General features: G+C 38.8%; 1 protein-coding gene across 5 annotated transcripts in view; it reads right to left on the bottom strand.

Annotated features, from left to right (window-relative positions):
• The window catches only part of ARHGAP28 (Rho GTPase activating protein 28), a 140,619-nt gene that overhangs the window by 47,916 nt on the left and 77,720 nt on the right, over nt 1-14,983 (bottom strand). For all 5 annotated transcript variants that reach the window (XM_075920948.1, XM_075920949.1, XM_075920950.1 and 2 more), the window contains 7 exons: nt 12,406-12,493; nt 10,920-11,077; nt 6,738-6,903; nt 6,535-6,626; nt 5,249-5,326; nt 2,314-2,476; nt 609-691 (listed from right to left, as the gene is read on the bottom strand). In XM_075920948.1, the coding sequence (XP_075777063.1) occupies nt 609-691; nt 2,314-2,476; nt 5,249-5,326; nt 6,535-6,626; nt 6,738-6,903; nt 10,920-11,077; nt 12,406-12,493 (828 nt within the window). The remainder of the gene's footprint in view (nt 1-608; nt 692-2,313; nt 2,477-5,248; nt 5,327-6,534; nt 6,627-6,737; nt 6,904-10,919; nt 11,078-12,405; nt 12,494-14,983) is intronic.

The raw sequence follows: 14,983 nt of genomic DNA, 5'->3' as shown, positions 1-14,983 counted from the left end.
ATCATTAAGATTTCAAAGTGGTTTGTAGTGGAGGTCGATATCAGGATTCCCTTGGCAAAGGGACAGGGAAATGGAATGTCTTATCTGAGGTCACCCAGTAAGACAATGCCAGTTCCAGGAACAAAGCCCTACTTGGTTGGCCATGGAACCCTACGAATACATAGTATTGGGTATATATGATTAGAAACAATTATAAACAAAATCTGAACATCTGGAATGTAGACAAAGTATGAAACAAAACTGGAAATAAATGGATACGTAACACACATGATTTATGAACCATCAAAGAGAACACTGTGCAAAAGCCAACAGTGTGAATGTTATTGATCTAAACTATCTGGTAAATACCTACCAATAATTAATACAATTAAAAATAATGTATTTGTGAATCACCCACTATCAAGCAAGGGGCTACATCCATAACAGATATTATTCCTAATAAGCACAAATGGCTGTGTTCCATTAGAAATTCCCCAGAAAACTAGAGAAACTTTAAGAATGATACTAATATGAATATTTGTGGGTGGGAGGGAGAATCTGATCATTTGCTGTTACTAACAAACCTTGACTCATTTAAAAGTAAACAAAAGGCAGATGAGAGCACCTACCTTGGCTGTATCCCTGTTGGCATCAGGCAACAACATGATCAGCAGATGCAAAGCTTGTAACTGTAACTTGACATTGGAGACTTCTAAGAATATAATAATTAATATTTTAAAAGTCATAATTTCCATGAGACCTGTGCTAGAAAGAGCTGTGAAATGCATGGTGAGGCTACTTCGTAACTACAACAGTGTAATCATAACTCCTATGTCACCCCCCTCCCTGGAGTTAATTTAGGGAAATACTGGTTGGGAATGAATGGCCTATAGTCATCACGGGATCAGGGAAATCATAAGGTCTCTTTTTCACTCACACTCTTGAGTTCCTCTATAGCTGTGGATCTGGAACTTTATCTCTGCTTTCATCTTCAGCTACTATAGGGCCATAAAGACAAACTATAGCATTACTTTTAAAGGGGAAAGGTTACACTGATAAATTATTCAGAAACTTCAGATGCTGCTCTGATACATGACATTTTTTTCTTCTAATTAAATGTTGGCCTTTCACCAGAGTATCCTAAGTGTAATGAGTGTTTTTCCCTTAACATGACTTGTGTCTATAATTCTACTGGACTAGTCTGGGCAAATAGGAAGGAGGAAATTGAATGATACAAGATGATGCACAGAATTTTTAACTCAAGCTTTATAGGGTGCAAGGATCATAAGAACAATCTCTTCTCTCTGGGGAGATGCTCCCTGAATAACCTATTCCCTGGCTCACATAAGGCCAATTCTTCTTTGATGTCACTGTGGGATTCTTTTGTGTATCAGATCACCCTTCTACAACATAGTACTTCTGAGTTTAAATTGGCACAGCAAAGTGTATTTTCAGGATAATTTCAGACTAACTTTGTTAAATGATTTACTGAACCCAGCTGCCACTAGATTGTGGATGGATTTTGTATTCTTTTTAGTTATAATTTCACTCTTGTGCCTACTCCCAAATCTGTCTCTCTGTAAAAATGCATAGCATGAATGTAGGTTTGCAAAGGACATCATGCCATAAAGGCACTAGCCACTGCTGGCAGGGAGGGGCAGGATATGACTCCTGGAAGCACCATATGGAGCTACCTAATATGAAGAGTTGATGGTGGGGACGAGAAAGGGGAAGAAAAGGAAGTGTTGCTGCTGCTATACTGCGTATGGAGTGAAAAGCACAGGCACCTCTAATCAACCTCACTTCTTTCATACTCCCCTCTGTGGGGTCCTAGCTCCATGCATTCAGGTAAGCCTCATGACCAGCCTATGTGCTGGTTTGCAAGATGGAGTCAACTTGTGGAACTGCCCTCCTTCTTTGACATAGACAGACTGCTTGGTCACAATTTTCTCAAAATAGAAAAAGTGGCTCAGGAGCTGAATGCATGAGAGAATTAGGACCCAAAACTTAGCCGCCTGAAGCCTTTCACAAGCATCTTGCCTGCAGAGCCTGATCAAAAATAACCTTTCATGAAAGAAAACAAAATCTAATAACAATCAAATATGGTAAAATCCATGTACAAAAGCCAGTTTTCAACCACTTATTTACAACATTCTGCTTTAAATAGCTGTTTGCTAATACACCTATATGTTTAGCCAGATACTCCAAGTGCCATTTGAGAAGAAGGCTTATGGGACACCAAAATGATAATGAGATACTGGCAATCTCTTTTCTCTTTTTAGCTCAGTTGTAGTTTACAGATGTGTCCATTTACATTCATTTCTTTCTACATACTTTCCACTAGTGTGATGAAGGCAGGCAGATATTCTACAGTGAAGAGGGGGCTTGGGAGTTCTCTTATAAACATCTTCAGCAGTCCTGCTGCATCATTGTTTCGAACTTGGTCCCAGTCAAATGTGTCTTCATGAAATTTTGTTTCAATTTCTTGATGGAGAATCTGTAAGACAAAAGAAGGTGATTTATTTTAATTATAGCTGCTGACAGGTGAGCTTTATTTTATCTCCCGAATGCCATGAACAACAAAGACAGTTTTGTGAAGTATAGAGTTTGAAATGGAACAAACATTTCTACATCCTCTTAAACACAAGGGATTAGGATCCTCAAAGTCATTTAATCTGTATGTGTTTTATACATGCCAGTAGTTTCCATTAGAGAGACAAGGTACTTGAGATGATATCTTTTATTTGATCACCTTCTTTTGGTGAAGGAGGCAAGCTTTTGACCTGTACAGAGCTCTTCTTCAGGTAGCCCCAGCTGGCTCTCCCATGTGTGGTCATAATGGAGGCTGCTTTTCAGTAGACAGAAATCCTTGCTTCTCTTCATTAGTCTTATTTTTAGATAAGCCTCAACTTGTTTGACCTACATGGTACCAGTTCAGTACTCTGACATAACTCTACCACCTCCAAAACCTTCAGGCAGGTAAAATAGTAGTTATTCTATCAATCTGGCTTCCTATTTAAACCTTTCTGGCATCTGTGCTCCAGAACAAGGTCCAATCAGCAATGAAATGTAAGTAGTTAAAATCCTATATGTGTGTCAATGGAGAACATAAAGAGACTCAGCAGAGAAAAAGAATTTGGTCCAAGCTTTGAATTACAGTTTGGAAACAAACTAAAAACAAAAATGACCCCACAAAACAAAACAACCAAACCCTGACTGTGATATCTGAAGAAGATTCCAGGATTGGGAAGATAATGTCTTACAATGAGATTCACCATTGTTATCCTGAATGTGAAAAAGTTCTAAGTGAAGAGGAATATTTTATTGACAGTGCTGAAGACCACAACACAAAACTGATAAGTTACCATCTCCTAAGAGGAGAAAACTTGCCAATATAAATTAAGAAAAACAGCCCATGTGTTATATGAAGATCAGAACTAGCCTAGGCAAAGGGTAATTTTCCTTTTAACAGATTGTTGCTCTAGTCTACTTGAAAGCTAGAAAGCAAAGCTTCTTAAAACACATGTATAAATCCTGTTCTCCAGAAGGCCTTACAAATATGGTAGTCTGGTTTGTGCCTTTGTCTCTTGAAAATGGCCTTGTCTGGCTCACTATTGTCTTCTCATTCATAATTATTACAAGTAGCATTTCTAATCACTCATAGCTGTTTTTGCCTTACAGACACAAGGTGGTGTTGATTTCAATGGGACTGTTTATTTGAGCAGGATTTGGTTCCACATTTCTTGGGCAATTTTTAATCAGATTTTCATCAAATCTGCATTAGCAATTTGCAAGAAAATATTCAGAAAGAAGAGTTGCTAAAAATGAATAGTGGGCTGAACATGCCTCACATCAATGGAAGGAAGTTACATATCAAATACTATTACCTATAATGAAGCAAAACTATTGGCACAAAAGAAATATAAAGTCATTCAGGATTTGGTGTATAGTGTTACAATACCATTCTTACTTGCACACTTCTTTGGCTGAATTCTCTGTCTTCTTAATCTCTTTTACAGTCTCATCCCTTAAACCTAATCCATTCAAACACCAGGAAAACATGCCCTGACTGATGAGCATAGAGCAAGGCTCATCCCCTCATTGAAAGCACAAGGGCAGAGAGCGAGCCTTCAAGATTTTGCTGTTAGTATTTCAAGAACAGAAGGAAGGTTCTAGAAATAGAGAGAACTGAGAGGAGACATCGACTTCTCAAGACATACATAAAAGAAATTTGTGAGTAATTATATTGTAGAAATATATTCTTGTAATAGCCTTCTGTGTGTATTTGTTATTTCATTTTGTTCCTGAGCTCACCAAAGAATACTTTAACATGCATTTTGACATTTTGCTTCAGTATCTACCACACATCTGAAAGGCAGAAGGAAATATATTTATTTCTTCTTCTTTTTTATTATTTAAAACAGTAACTTTTAATCACATCCATATGCCTTTCATTTTTTTTAAAACAAGAATTTACGTTAAATTGGAATACCCTGAGATCCTCATGAAATGATAATGTATAATGGCTCAGAAGGATGAAATCTGTAACTACTTAAGGAAATCCTTTCCCCTGCCCTTCATTGGTTGACTTGTTGGACACACTTAAATGAATACAAACTCAAATAAAACACATGATATGGTTCATGTGGATGTTTGACTTAACCACCCAGTATAGGAAAGTCAGACACACACAGACACAGATCAAAGTGATTCTCTGGATACAGGTCACAAAAGCAGAACAGGACATGATATAGCATGTGCATATGTAACCCACATACCTAGTGTGGTTCACTGTTCCATGTAGAGGCACTTAGATCATTTACAGCCAGAATTCAGAACAAGAGACCTCTACAGCCTAAGCTAAGAGCCCACTGGCTTCATAGCTCAAGCTCAATTTCAAAATAAGCTATTCCAGAATAGTTATTCCAAAATAGGTTATTTCAAAACATACCCTCAGTATTTCTGAAATAAGTTAAAATAAAAGAAGTGAGATCATAGCAGTTCTGAATGGCATGGAAGTCAGATAACTTCTAAACCCCACAGGTGAGGAAGTTAATAGTTAATAGTGAGTTAATAGAGCAGAACTGCACTTGAGCCAATGTGCCCTCTAATATTAGCCCATGCTAAGTTATGATCCTTGGTTTCGGGAAGCAAATCACAAGTCTCTGCTTTTGCTGGTAAAAACGGGGACTGGAAATCTTTCTATACACACTTTGCCACTTTCTACAGACTAATGGTTACAAGAAGGAGAATGAGAAAATACAGGTACCTTAACTCTGGAGGCAGATCCAGGAACTCGCAGAATCCCTTCCGTTTCTAAACCCGTTGCCTCAAGCTTGAGTAACAGCTAAAATGCAACAGCACCATTTAAAAATAGTAGTTATCTTTTAGCAAACCTGCTTCCCCTAAAAAAACATTTGATGTAGTTTATCATCAAGAATAACAGCAAATCACTTGGATCCTACTTTCTGTATTCCTAAACCTGTGCTTTTTCAGGCTATGTCTACACTGCAGGGGTTTTTCCGGGATGTATCCTGGAAAAACCCCACTGCATCCAGGGAACACGTTTGCTCTTCTACTCTTTTTTGCAGAAGCGCAAACGTTCTTTCGGAATCTCTGTCTTCCTCATTCCATGAGGTAGAAGGGAACTTCCGAAAGAGGGAGTTTCCAAAATTTGGCCCAGTATAGATGGGCCAAATTTTGGAAAAGCCTGGATTTTTCCAAATTCTGGAATAAAAATTGGAAAAAATAATTGTGTTGCATTTATTCACATGACACTGGATTTTCATTATTAATTGTTCTCCTCCAAATCTAGCTCTATTTTTCTAATAGACAATCAGATCTACAGTTGGGCAAATTGATTCAAATGAAATTTTTTTCCCACCAAAAATACATTTTTGGATTGATGAAAACAAAATGAATTGTTTCAAAATGAAAAAATTAACTCTATCTAAATTCATATATATTAGTTTGTTTTCTTTCAGGCAATATTTTCATTGAATGTGACTTTAATCTTAAAATTGGATGTCTATATACATTTTCATGTATATGTGTGTATATGTATATGTGAGACTAATTGAGTCATCCACTGGATGTCGCTATTACTTCACACTAGTACAGCTGAATGACCATCTTCTTGGCTCTATGAATTTCATTCAAATGACACCAGTTCACTTTTTATAGTCTCAGAAAAGACAACACGTCTGCAATTTGAATTCATGTGACATTATAAATGCTCTCCTTTCAAAAATATTTCATCAATCCAAATATGCCAAATAAAAAAAAAGGGAGCAGAATCCTATGCACTTGGTTCTGTGCCTTTCCTATGCAATATTTTATAAATATACCACCGAAACTGGAAAAAACTCCCAGCATGCACATGATATTAAAAAACAGCGGTTCAGTCTCATGAGAAATTTAAATAACAACGTAAGGACAGAAATAAATTGCAAACTCCTGAAGCCATTAAAGACTGTCATCTTTTATCTGATGTCTGCATTGAGTATCGATGCTAATGATGAAAATTCAAGCCATACATGATTTTGTTCTACTCACTTTTTGGAATATGAGAGGAACTTTTATTCCTGGCACCTTCTTTTGATCGTTTTCCAGCAGGATCGTGAGAGGGACTCCAAAAAGACCATTTTCTTTTTGAACAAGATTTGAAAAGAAAGAGAGAAAGTGAAGCCTAATAAGTGTCTTCTTGGTAAGCACTACAAATCACAAAACACGTCAGCCAGCTACCACCGTACATTTACCTCGTCCTTTGATTCTTTCTGTTCTGTTCCTCTTTAGTTCTATTCCCAAAGCATCATAGAAGGCTGTTAATTCAATCAGAGAGAGATAGCGAATTTTCTTCATGTCTTCAAGAGATAGGTCTCCGACTTCTGTCAGGCCAAATCGACTTTTTCGAACAATAAATTTCTAGAAGAAATATATATAAACAAGTTTTTATTTCACAAGCTCAAGAAATGCATAGCTTTTAAAATTACTCTTTCGGAAGACTTTTTTTTTTTTTTAAATAAAAGATATGCCCCAGTGCTGCAAAAAGTCATGTGGTAGTGATTTGATAGTTGTAATAACTCTGAGCTAAGCCCATACTCCTGGCTCTTGGGCTGGTGACCATTTTAATCTGAGTTGTAAGACTGAGCACCTGATCCTTTGTGCTCAATTATAGATCTCTTGGCAATTTTTGTAAAAGCAGGGGTGTTAGCCTTGATGTCCTGGACATGTTCCAATTTTTAACAATTAGCTAAGCTACATTCTAACTACACTTTCCTCTCTAGTTCCAATAGGGTTTAATTATCCACCCCATGTCCCTTAAGTCTTCCATACACTGCTTGATGCTGTTAAACAGAGGCCACATTTCATCACAACAATGGCTGCATATCAGTGATGGAGAAAGTGGTTCTGCATATTTTTGGCACTTTGATGGAAGTGTGGTCTGATGTTCTAAGTACATTACTTAGAAGCAAGAACACTTACATCCTAATGTCATGTTGGTGTAACCCAAGCCTGTTTGCTGTGGCGTTCTGTCTCCCTCTACTGGTACCTACATCAGCTAGAGCCAGCTTGTTAGTTACATCCTTGGCTAAAAGAAATGCATCTTTTAGCTCATGCAGTCGTGGCTCATGCATTAAAGCTCCAGAGATCCCAAATTTGATCCTGGCCAATGATGATTGGGGTCTGCTGGCATTACATAGGCACTGGGTCTGGCTTCTTTCAAAGAACTGCTTTAGGGTGAATAATATGAAACTTAAATGGTAAAAGGTTAAGAGATACTCATGAAAGTAAAATCCATGGATTGTTTACATGAACTGAATGCTAATTTGCAGCTTCTGGCACATGAAAATAGGAATATTGCTGCATCGGGATATGTGTTGTTCTAACATGGTATCCATGCTGTAAAACTGTAATAAGAATGAAAAAAAAGCTCTTTTTATGCATCTTGTTGTCATTATGATCATTAGTATTATGCAAAAAACCTTGACTGTGCATAGCTCTATTAAACGTTGGCATCGTTATGCAATTCAAGCCAGTGACTACCAGCCATAAGCACTTACTAAATAAATGGTGCTACAAGTCAATTCTACTTGGGCATCCATCTTAAAACCAAAAACCTTTTTGGGATGTCATTCCAATCCTCTCATTTAATTAAAATGCGATCAGGTTCAGTGCCTCGGTTCTAACTCACTCTCAATAAAAGCCATCAAACAGAGAAACAATAGTCAAAGAAAAAGCTAACAAAAATGATAGGTCTTGCATTGTGCTCTAAAAGCAACAGAGGACAAAACTCTGGCAGATCACAGAGGAACTGAGTGCAGAAGGCTATGATCTCCAACACACAAAGCAGGATATGATCCTAAACAGGGTGCAAGAGGAAGCATAGCGAGATATCTTCTCTGGGCCAAATTGGGAAGTACAGAAAATGACCCCAAAATCCAAAAATTAATTAATAAATCATATGATAAGAGATGTTGCCATGATACACCACCAAAGCAAAGTAAAACAGCGATGTACCTGAAGGATGAAACAGAAGGCTAAAAAAAAACAATATTTAAAATAATTACTGTAAGTGACTTTGATGATGGATTGCTGTCTCCTAGAGTCATTTTGGTGTGATGTAGTCTTAACATGAGGTTTGGAGCTCTCTCTTTGTAAGAAAAGCACTGAGAATCTATGGCATAGAGCACCACAAACCACAGAGTTAGCAAGCTATACAGCATTAAAATTGTGACACCTCATTGTGATAAACTTTAAATTTACTTAATCTCTATGGTTTTAGAAATTAGATTTCTGGTATTTGGCTCAAGATCATATGCTGCAAACATCAATTTACCATCTGACACATCTCCTGTATGGGGGATTATGTACTGTATTTGACTGGATTTGATGTGATAATAGGATGTTACTTCTCCAATATCTATGATTACGTTCCTTTAATCATGTTCCCAGAGGGCTAGATTATGCAGTTTGAACACAGCCCTGTGTAGGGATGGTGTGGACGTGCATCATTGCTGGAGTAGCACTGGAAAAGATTTCACTTTAGGGGTGTGTCTAAACTACATGGCTCTATCGATGGAGCCATGTAAATTAGGCTGATCGGCAAAGGGAAATGAAGCCACGATTTAAATAATCGCGGCTTCATTTAAATTTAAATGGCTGCCGCGCTGAGCCGACAAAACAGCTGATCAGCTGTTTGTTGGCTCAGAGCGCTAGTCTGGACACTCCCATGCCGAGCTGAAAGCTCTTTATCAACCTCCCCGTTATGCCTCGTAGAATGAGGTTTACCGGGGAGGTCGATAAAGGGCTTTCATGTCGGCAGAGGAGCGTCCAGACTGCCCCGATCTGCCGACAAACAGCTGATCAGCAGAGCGGGGCAGCCATTTAAATTTAAATGAAGCTGCGATTATTTAAATCGTGGCTTCATTTCCCTTTGCCGAACAAACAAATCTATATGGCTCCGTCGACAGAGCCATGTAGTCTAGACGTACCCTAGGAGGCAAAATTTCTTCCAGAGCTTCTTAGTTGTATAAGTGCATATAAGATACTACATACTAGTCACAAATCCCCCAGTTTTGCATGCAAAATTGTCCACTTGAAACACATCTGTGGGCTTCTCAGAAGTTATTCAGTTATGTAACCATCAGTACCAAGACACCTTCTGTGTGCTACTTGTCTCAGATTACTCTGCCAGGCTAGTTAGGAGGTTTAGATTTATGGCTGGAAGAAGGATAGGTAATATCTTTAGAATTCAGAGTGGGATGTTATAGTGAGGATTAGGGAAAGGTTAGAGGTTTTCTAGTAACAGGAGCAAGGAGAACAGTTCAGTATGATAGGAGCAGGATAACTAGGAAGAAAGCTTGTTTCCTCAAAGTTGCTCAAATTATTATCACCACAGAGGAATCGGACTATATTCCATGGCATAAATAATCTACTTTATACTTATTTCCCTAATGTGGCGTTCCTGAGGTCTTCTCCATTGGTGGTATGAGATATGTGCAAACTGATGGTTCTTGAATTCAGTGTCCATTCAGACAAGAACTATTCTGGTTCAATTTAGGACCTCATAGCTAGTGAGATGTTGATGGGACTTTTCCATATAGTTAATGGCTTGATTCATATATCTGGCTAAAGTCTGGAACCAGTGTTCAGACTTTCATTGGATGGTGGGATGGTGGTTTTGATTACATCCTTGACGTAACTGATCATAAAGACCTCAAGTTTGGGAGTCAGGGCACAAGTTTCCTCTCAAGATATGAATCTGTTTTAATGGACAACCCTTGGAAGCTGACAGAATCAATAAGCTGCCACCTGGCTCAGAGAGAGAATGCCATCTGGCTGAAAGACTACAACTATGCATACCTGGTTGGACAATAACTTTCTGTCCCTGACTCCTTGATCTAGTAACTTCTATGCTGTATCTTTGCCAAACACTAATCTGAGACAATCTGTGATACTGGAGAACAGAATCAAGGTTCACGCTTCCTCCCACATCTAACAGATCTCAGGAAACTAAAACCCATATTGAGGAAAGTAGAGAATATGGATGCAGATAAAGGGAGGGAAGTAGGTAAAGTAATAAAGGTGGATTGGCAGAATCGGTTCCAGTAACTGATCTTTGTTTTTATGTGAAATATTAGTGGGTGACACTTTGCAATACAATTTTAAGTATTGGGGTATATATCCTAAATTGTGTTGGGTATAGATGTGTCTATGACTAAGCACACATTTCAGTTTCGGTGCCTCACTGTGAATGCTGCCGGTGGGTGACAGTCAAGTACAGCAAGAAGCCTTTACAAATATAATAAAGCTTAAAACACATATATAGAGGGAAATCCAATATAGCTTAAGAGACTTCACTGTAGTGGGCAAAATGAAGCAGGAAATGAATGGAGTAAAGAAGAACTATTGAGTCAATATGAGGGGTTTAAACTTACAGGCGAAGCAGAATCATCCTTTTTGAATCTCTGGTTGTTCTGCCGTTCTCTGCTTTTTGGGACCACTGTAATGGATTCTGAGAAAGAAACCTCATAGGATAGCTCTTCTGTTACTGATGGGCTGTCTTTATCTAGTCCACAGTCTAGACAGCTATTAGCTGAAAACAAGGGAGACTATATATGAATAATGGAGGTTTGTTTGTGTTTGGTTCAGAGACATTAAAAATGGTAAAATCAAAACAAAAAGCTTGGGAAGGTGTTAATGGAAAACAGACGAGTGATTAGGTTGTAACTTAATCAGTGGAAGAACCTGTTTATCAGTAGAAAAATCAACCCTTATCATCACATTTGTGCATAATGATCTGACCTCTCTTGTCTAGGGAAACTATTCCTGCATTTGTCCAGTGAACACTCTTTTTTTTTTAAAGTTATTGCTAGAAAAGTGCTGTTAACATTATTTCTCTGGTCATTATTGTATATACTTTTTTTTCCTTACAATTTCTCATTATTGCTGCTCTTGGGGAATACAAAAATATAGGACAGGCCCAACCTGTTCAGACAGGGCTCTGTATACTACCATCTGGTTTGCAAAGCTATGCCAGCCCTCGTGGAATTTCTAATATAATCCAAGAACCAAAAGACAAGATGATCAATAGCTCTGTTCCAGAAATTAGTTGCCCACTGCAATTAGTAGGCGTAAGAGGGAACTTTCTACTATGGCAATGCCTTGTCTCTATAGACTTCTAAGTATATTAGCCTGAATGAGCTCTAGTGTTGTGCCAACTTTCATGAGTCTTATAATACTTAAAGTCCCACCTCCTGGAATTATGCAAGTAGGTAAGAATCTCAGCTTTCATTAAAATAAAAAGTATGTTTTTAATTCTCATGGTTGCAGAGGAAGCTTAGGAACCTGACCCACGTGCATCCTAAGGCCTTAGAAATGAGAAGATGAATAAAGCAATCCCCAAATGTATGATCATAATTATTTAAACTTTAGGATTTTTAAGCCCAATTTATGGTTATTGGGGACATGACTCATCATATTTGAACACTTGAGATTGGCAGTTCTGGAAGTTCAAACATCATTCTTGCAATACAGGTGCTATTGCTCTTTCAAATTATTACAGGGTAAACAAGGCTAGCTATCTTATGAAACACTTTACAAAACAATATGGTGGTAGGTCTCAGGAATCTATTAACATATTTTGAATTACAGTGCACATTGGGTCATAGACTAGAGACTACAGGCTCTGTTCTGTGTAAAGTGTTCAGCACACCACAGCCCCAATTCAAAACAGGGACTTTGAACTCTTCTGTGATATAAATATTTACTGAGAAATAATTGTAATGAATAATAATCTTAACAAAAAGCACATAGGGTATCTCAGAACATAAAATAGCAGATTAACCAATTGACCCTAAAAGGTACTTGCTAGCTCTCATTTCTAAGATCAAGTAAAGATTGGTTAGAGGTTGGCATACTCACAACTCACTGATGTCCAAGCTGGCTTCTGCCCTGGAAGCTGGATACCATTAGAAGGAATTGGTGACACTGGAGCTGTCTCAAATGTGGGCTGATAGGCAAGGAAAAATGATCAGACTAGAATGAAACTAAGAGGATAGAAACTTTTACAACTCAATTAACGATGTATCAATCCACAGCTTATATTTTTTGTCACTACATTTAAACAATCCATTCTGATCTTCCAGAGAGTGATTTTCATTACTCATCTTTGCAGGTAATCGTCTTCAGGCAGCAGATGTTGAGGTCAGTGAGTATTGCTACAGCTCTACACAGTTAATGAGTTCTCCCCTATGTAACGACTGAAATTAACTAATGAAACTGCTTGGTATAACTGCAGCAAGTTAAAGGTTCATATCAATTTGTAATTCATCTTGCTTTTAATCACTGTGGTTAAGGTGCAGTGCACATCCTGAAAAGTATTGAGCAACTTCATATACCACTGACAGTCTCCAGGAACTTCAGCATTTTCCTCCCATAGGCTACACTATATATAACTGGGATTACACGAATAACACAGGTTCTTAATCAGAGTGGCAAACAGTTTTTTAAAAAAAATCTCTTTTCTATTGCTTACTTTTGTTTGGTTTTGCTCAGTAAACCATTTTGCACTGTGTAAAAATGGTGTGTGTGTGTGAAACAGAGGAAGAGAGACAAATATAAGAGCTGAAAGACAAAAGGAGCTCAGTTTTGTGTGCTGAATTTGCTCTTGCAGCTAGGAGCTTTGAACTGGACTAGGAGGAGAATCTGAAGCAGGAAGACATGTTCAGGGATTAAGAAAGTGCAGAAATATTAAAACAATTAAAAGGGCACCTAGCGAAACCAGCTACCTTGGCTGAAATCTTTGTTTTAAAACCTGTGCTGTTCTATGCCTACTGCTAGGATCCTAAAGAACTGTGTCATTTCTCCCACTCTCTTGTTTTTACATGCTACCCAGTCCCTTGAGGCTCGGAAGTATAGCCATCATCATTCCAGTGGAGGGGTGCTGATGAGAACCCTGCTGAAACCATCAAAGCTGCTCTTTAAGCAGCTGAATAAACCATTTAACAATCTGTAGTGATGCCTTCCCCAGAGGCAGAACACACTGTCTTCCCAGTTTGTAGTTAATACACAATGGAGCAGCACTCAGACTGATATAACATGGCAGGTATTTAAAAGGAAGGCAGACCTTCCAACTTGAAGACTAAAATAATGTTGCAGTTGTTTCATACAATCTTATCCTTTGAGTTATTTGGATAACAAAGTCAAATGAAAGATGAATAGAATCTCTCCTGAGAGAGTCCATTTAATAAGCTACCAACCTGATAGCAAACAGGATTTGAGGCACAAGGTTTGCTTTGAACTATAAACCATTAAAAAGCAAGAGCTGTGTAATAAAAGAAATGGAATATTGTAGCATGGTTTTATGATTTTTAAAAACCCTGTATTAAAAGAAATGTTTTATGACAACCCAACCAAGTGCAAAAAATAGGCAAATAAGAAAAAGTAGTGAACATGAATTAGATTTGTAAAATCCTTCCAGCATTGATAACATAAAATATTATAAATAACACAGGAAAAATATCCTGCTTCTGATGGGCATACAATTTGGAAAAAGGAGATTTTTATGGGGCCAGCTACAACTCAATTATTGTCTGCCTCGACCCCAGCGTAAGTTAGAGTAGCCTGCAAAACGCTCTAATATGAGTTTGTTGAGCAGGGGTGGGCAATAATTTTTAAAAGAAATTTCTGAAGTGGCCCTGAACCACCCCCCAAGGGGCGGGGCCTCAGGTGGAAGGGGTGGGGCCAGGAGACTTCTTGTGCTTCCCCCACCCTGATTGTCCTGGTCTTCTCCCTTCATCTCCACCCCATTCCCTAGAGACAAACATTCCCTCTAGAAGCCTAGTGGGAGGAGACCTTCTGTGCTCTCCCTGCACTCAAGCCAGTAATGGCCTGGGGGCGGGAGAGTGCACGAAGTCTCCTTGCTCCGGCAAGAGCATGCGGTGGCTAGATAGACACGCCGGCTAGTTTAAAATAGATAGCGTGTCTCTGTAACTGCTGCATGCCCCTGACAGAGTGGGGACAAGACTTTTCATGCAAATGAGAGACCTCTGATTGGCCTGGGGGCAGGGACTATGTAAAACTCCCCCCTGCCAAAGGCGCACAGCAGCTAGAGATAAACACTGGCTGTTTTAAAAGAGCTGGCATGTCTCTGTAGCCACCACATGCTCTTGTGGGGACGAGGAGACTTTGCTTGCTCCCCCGCCATCAGGCCCTGATTGACCTGGGGAGGGGGAGTGGCTGGGCAGCCGTGGGCTGGATCCACTGGCTTGGCGGGCTGGATCCGGCCTGCCTCCTGCTGTTGAGTATAGTCCCCTGTAAACAATGCTGGGAATAGCTAAAATACATGACATTCTGGATTCTTGTCTCCCCACCAATAAAAGGAGGGAAGGCCATGTTGGGGAATTTCAGGAAATGTTGCTTGTTTATATCAACTGAGCAACAAAAAGGGAGCTGATTGGGACAGAGACTCTCCTCCATTTTTGTTAGTACATGATTTTTA

The sequence above is a fragment of the Pelodiscus sinensis genome, chromosome 2 (genome assembly GCF_049634645.1).
Source record: "Pelodiscus sinensis isolate JC-2024 chromosome 2, ASM4963464v1, whole genome shotgun sequence".
NCBI classification, from domain to species: domain Eukaryota; kingdom Metazoa; phylum Chordata; order Testudines; family Trionychidae; genus Pelodiscus; species Pelodiscus sinensis.
The sequence above is the reverse complement of the archived record's forward strand: the minus strand, read 5'-3'. Positions and strand labels throughout refer to the sequence as shown.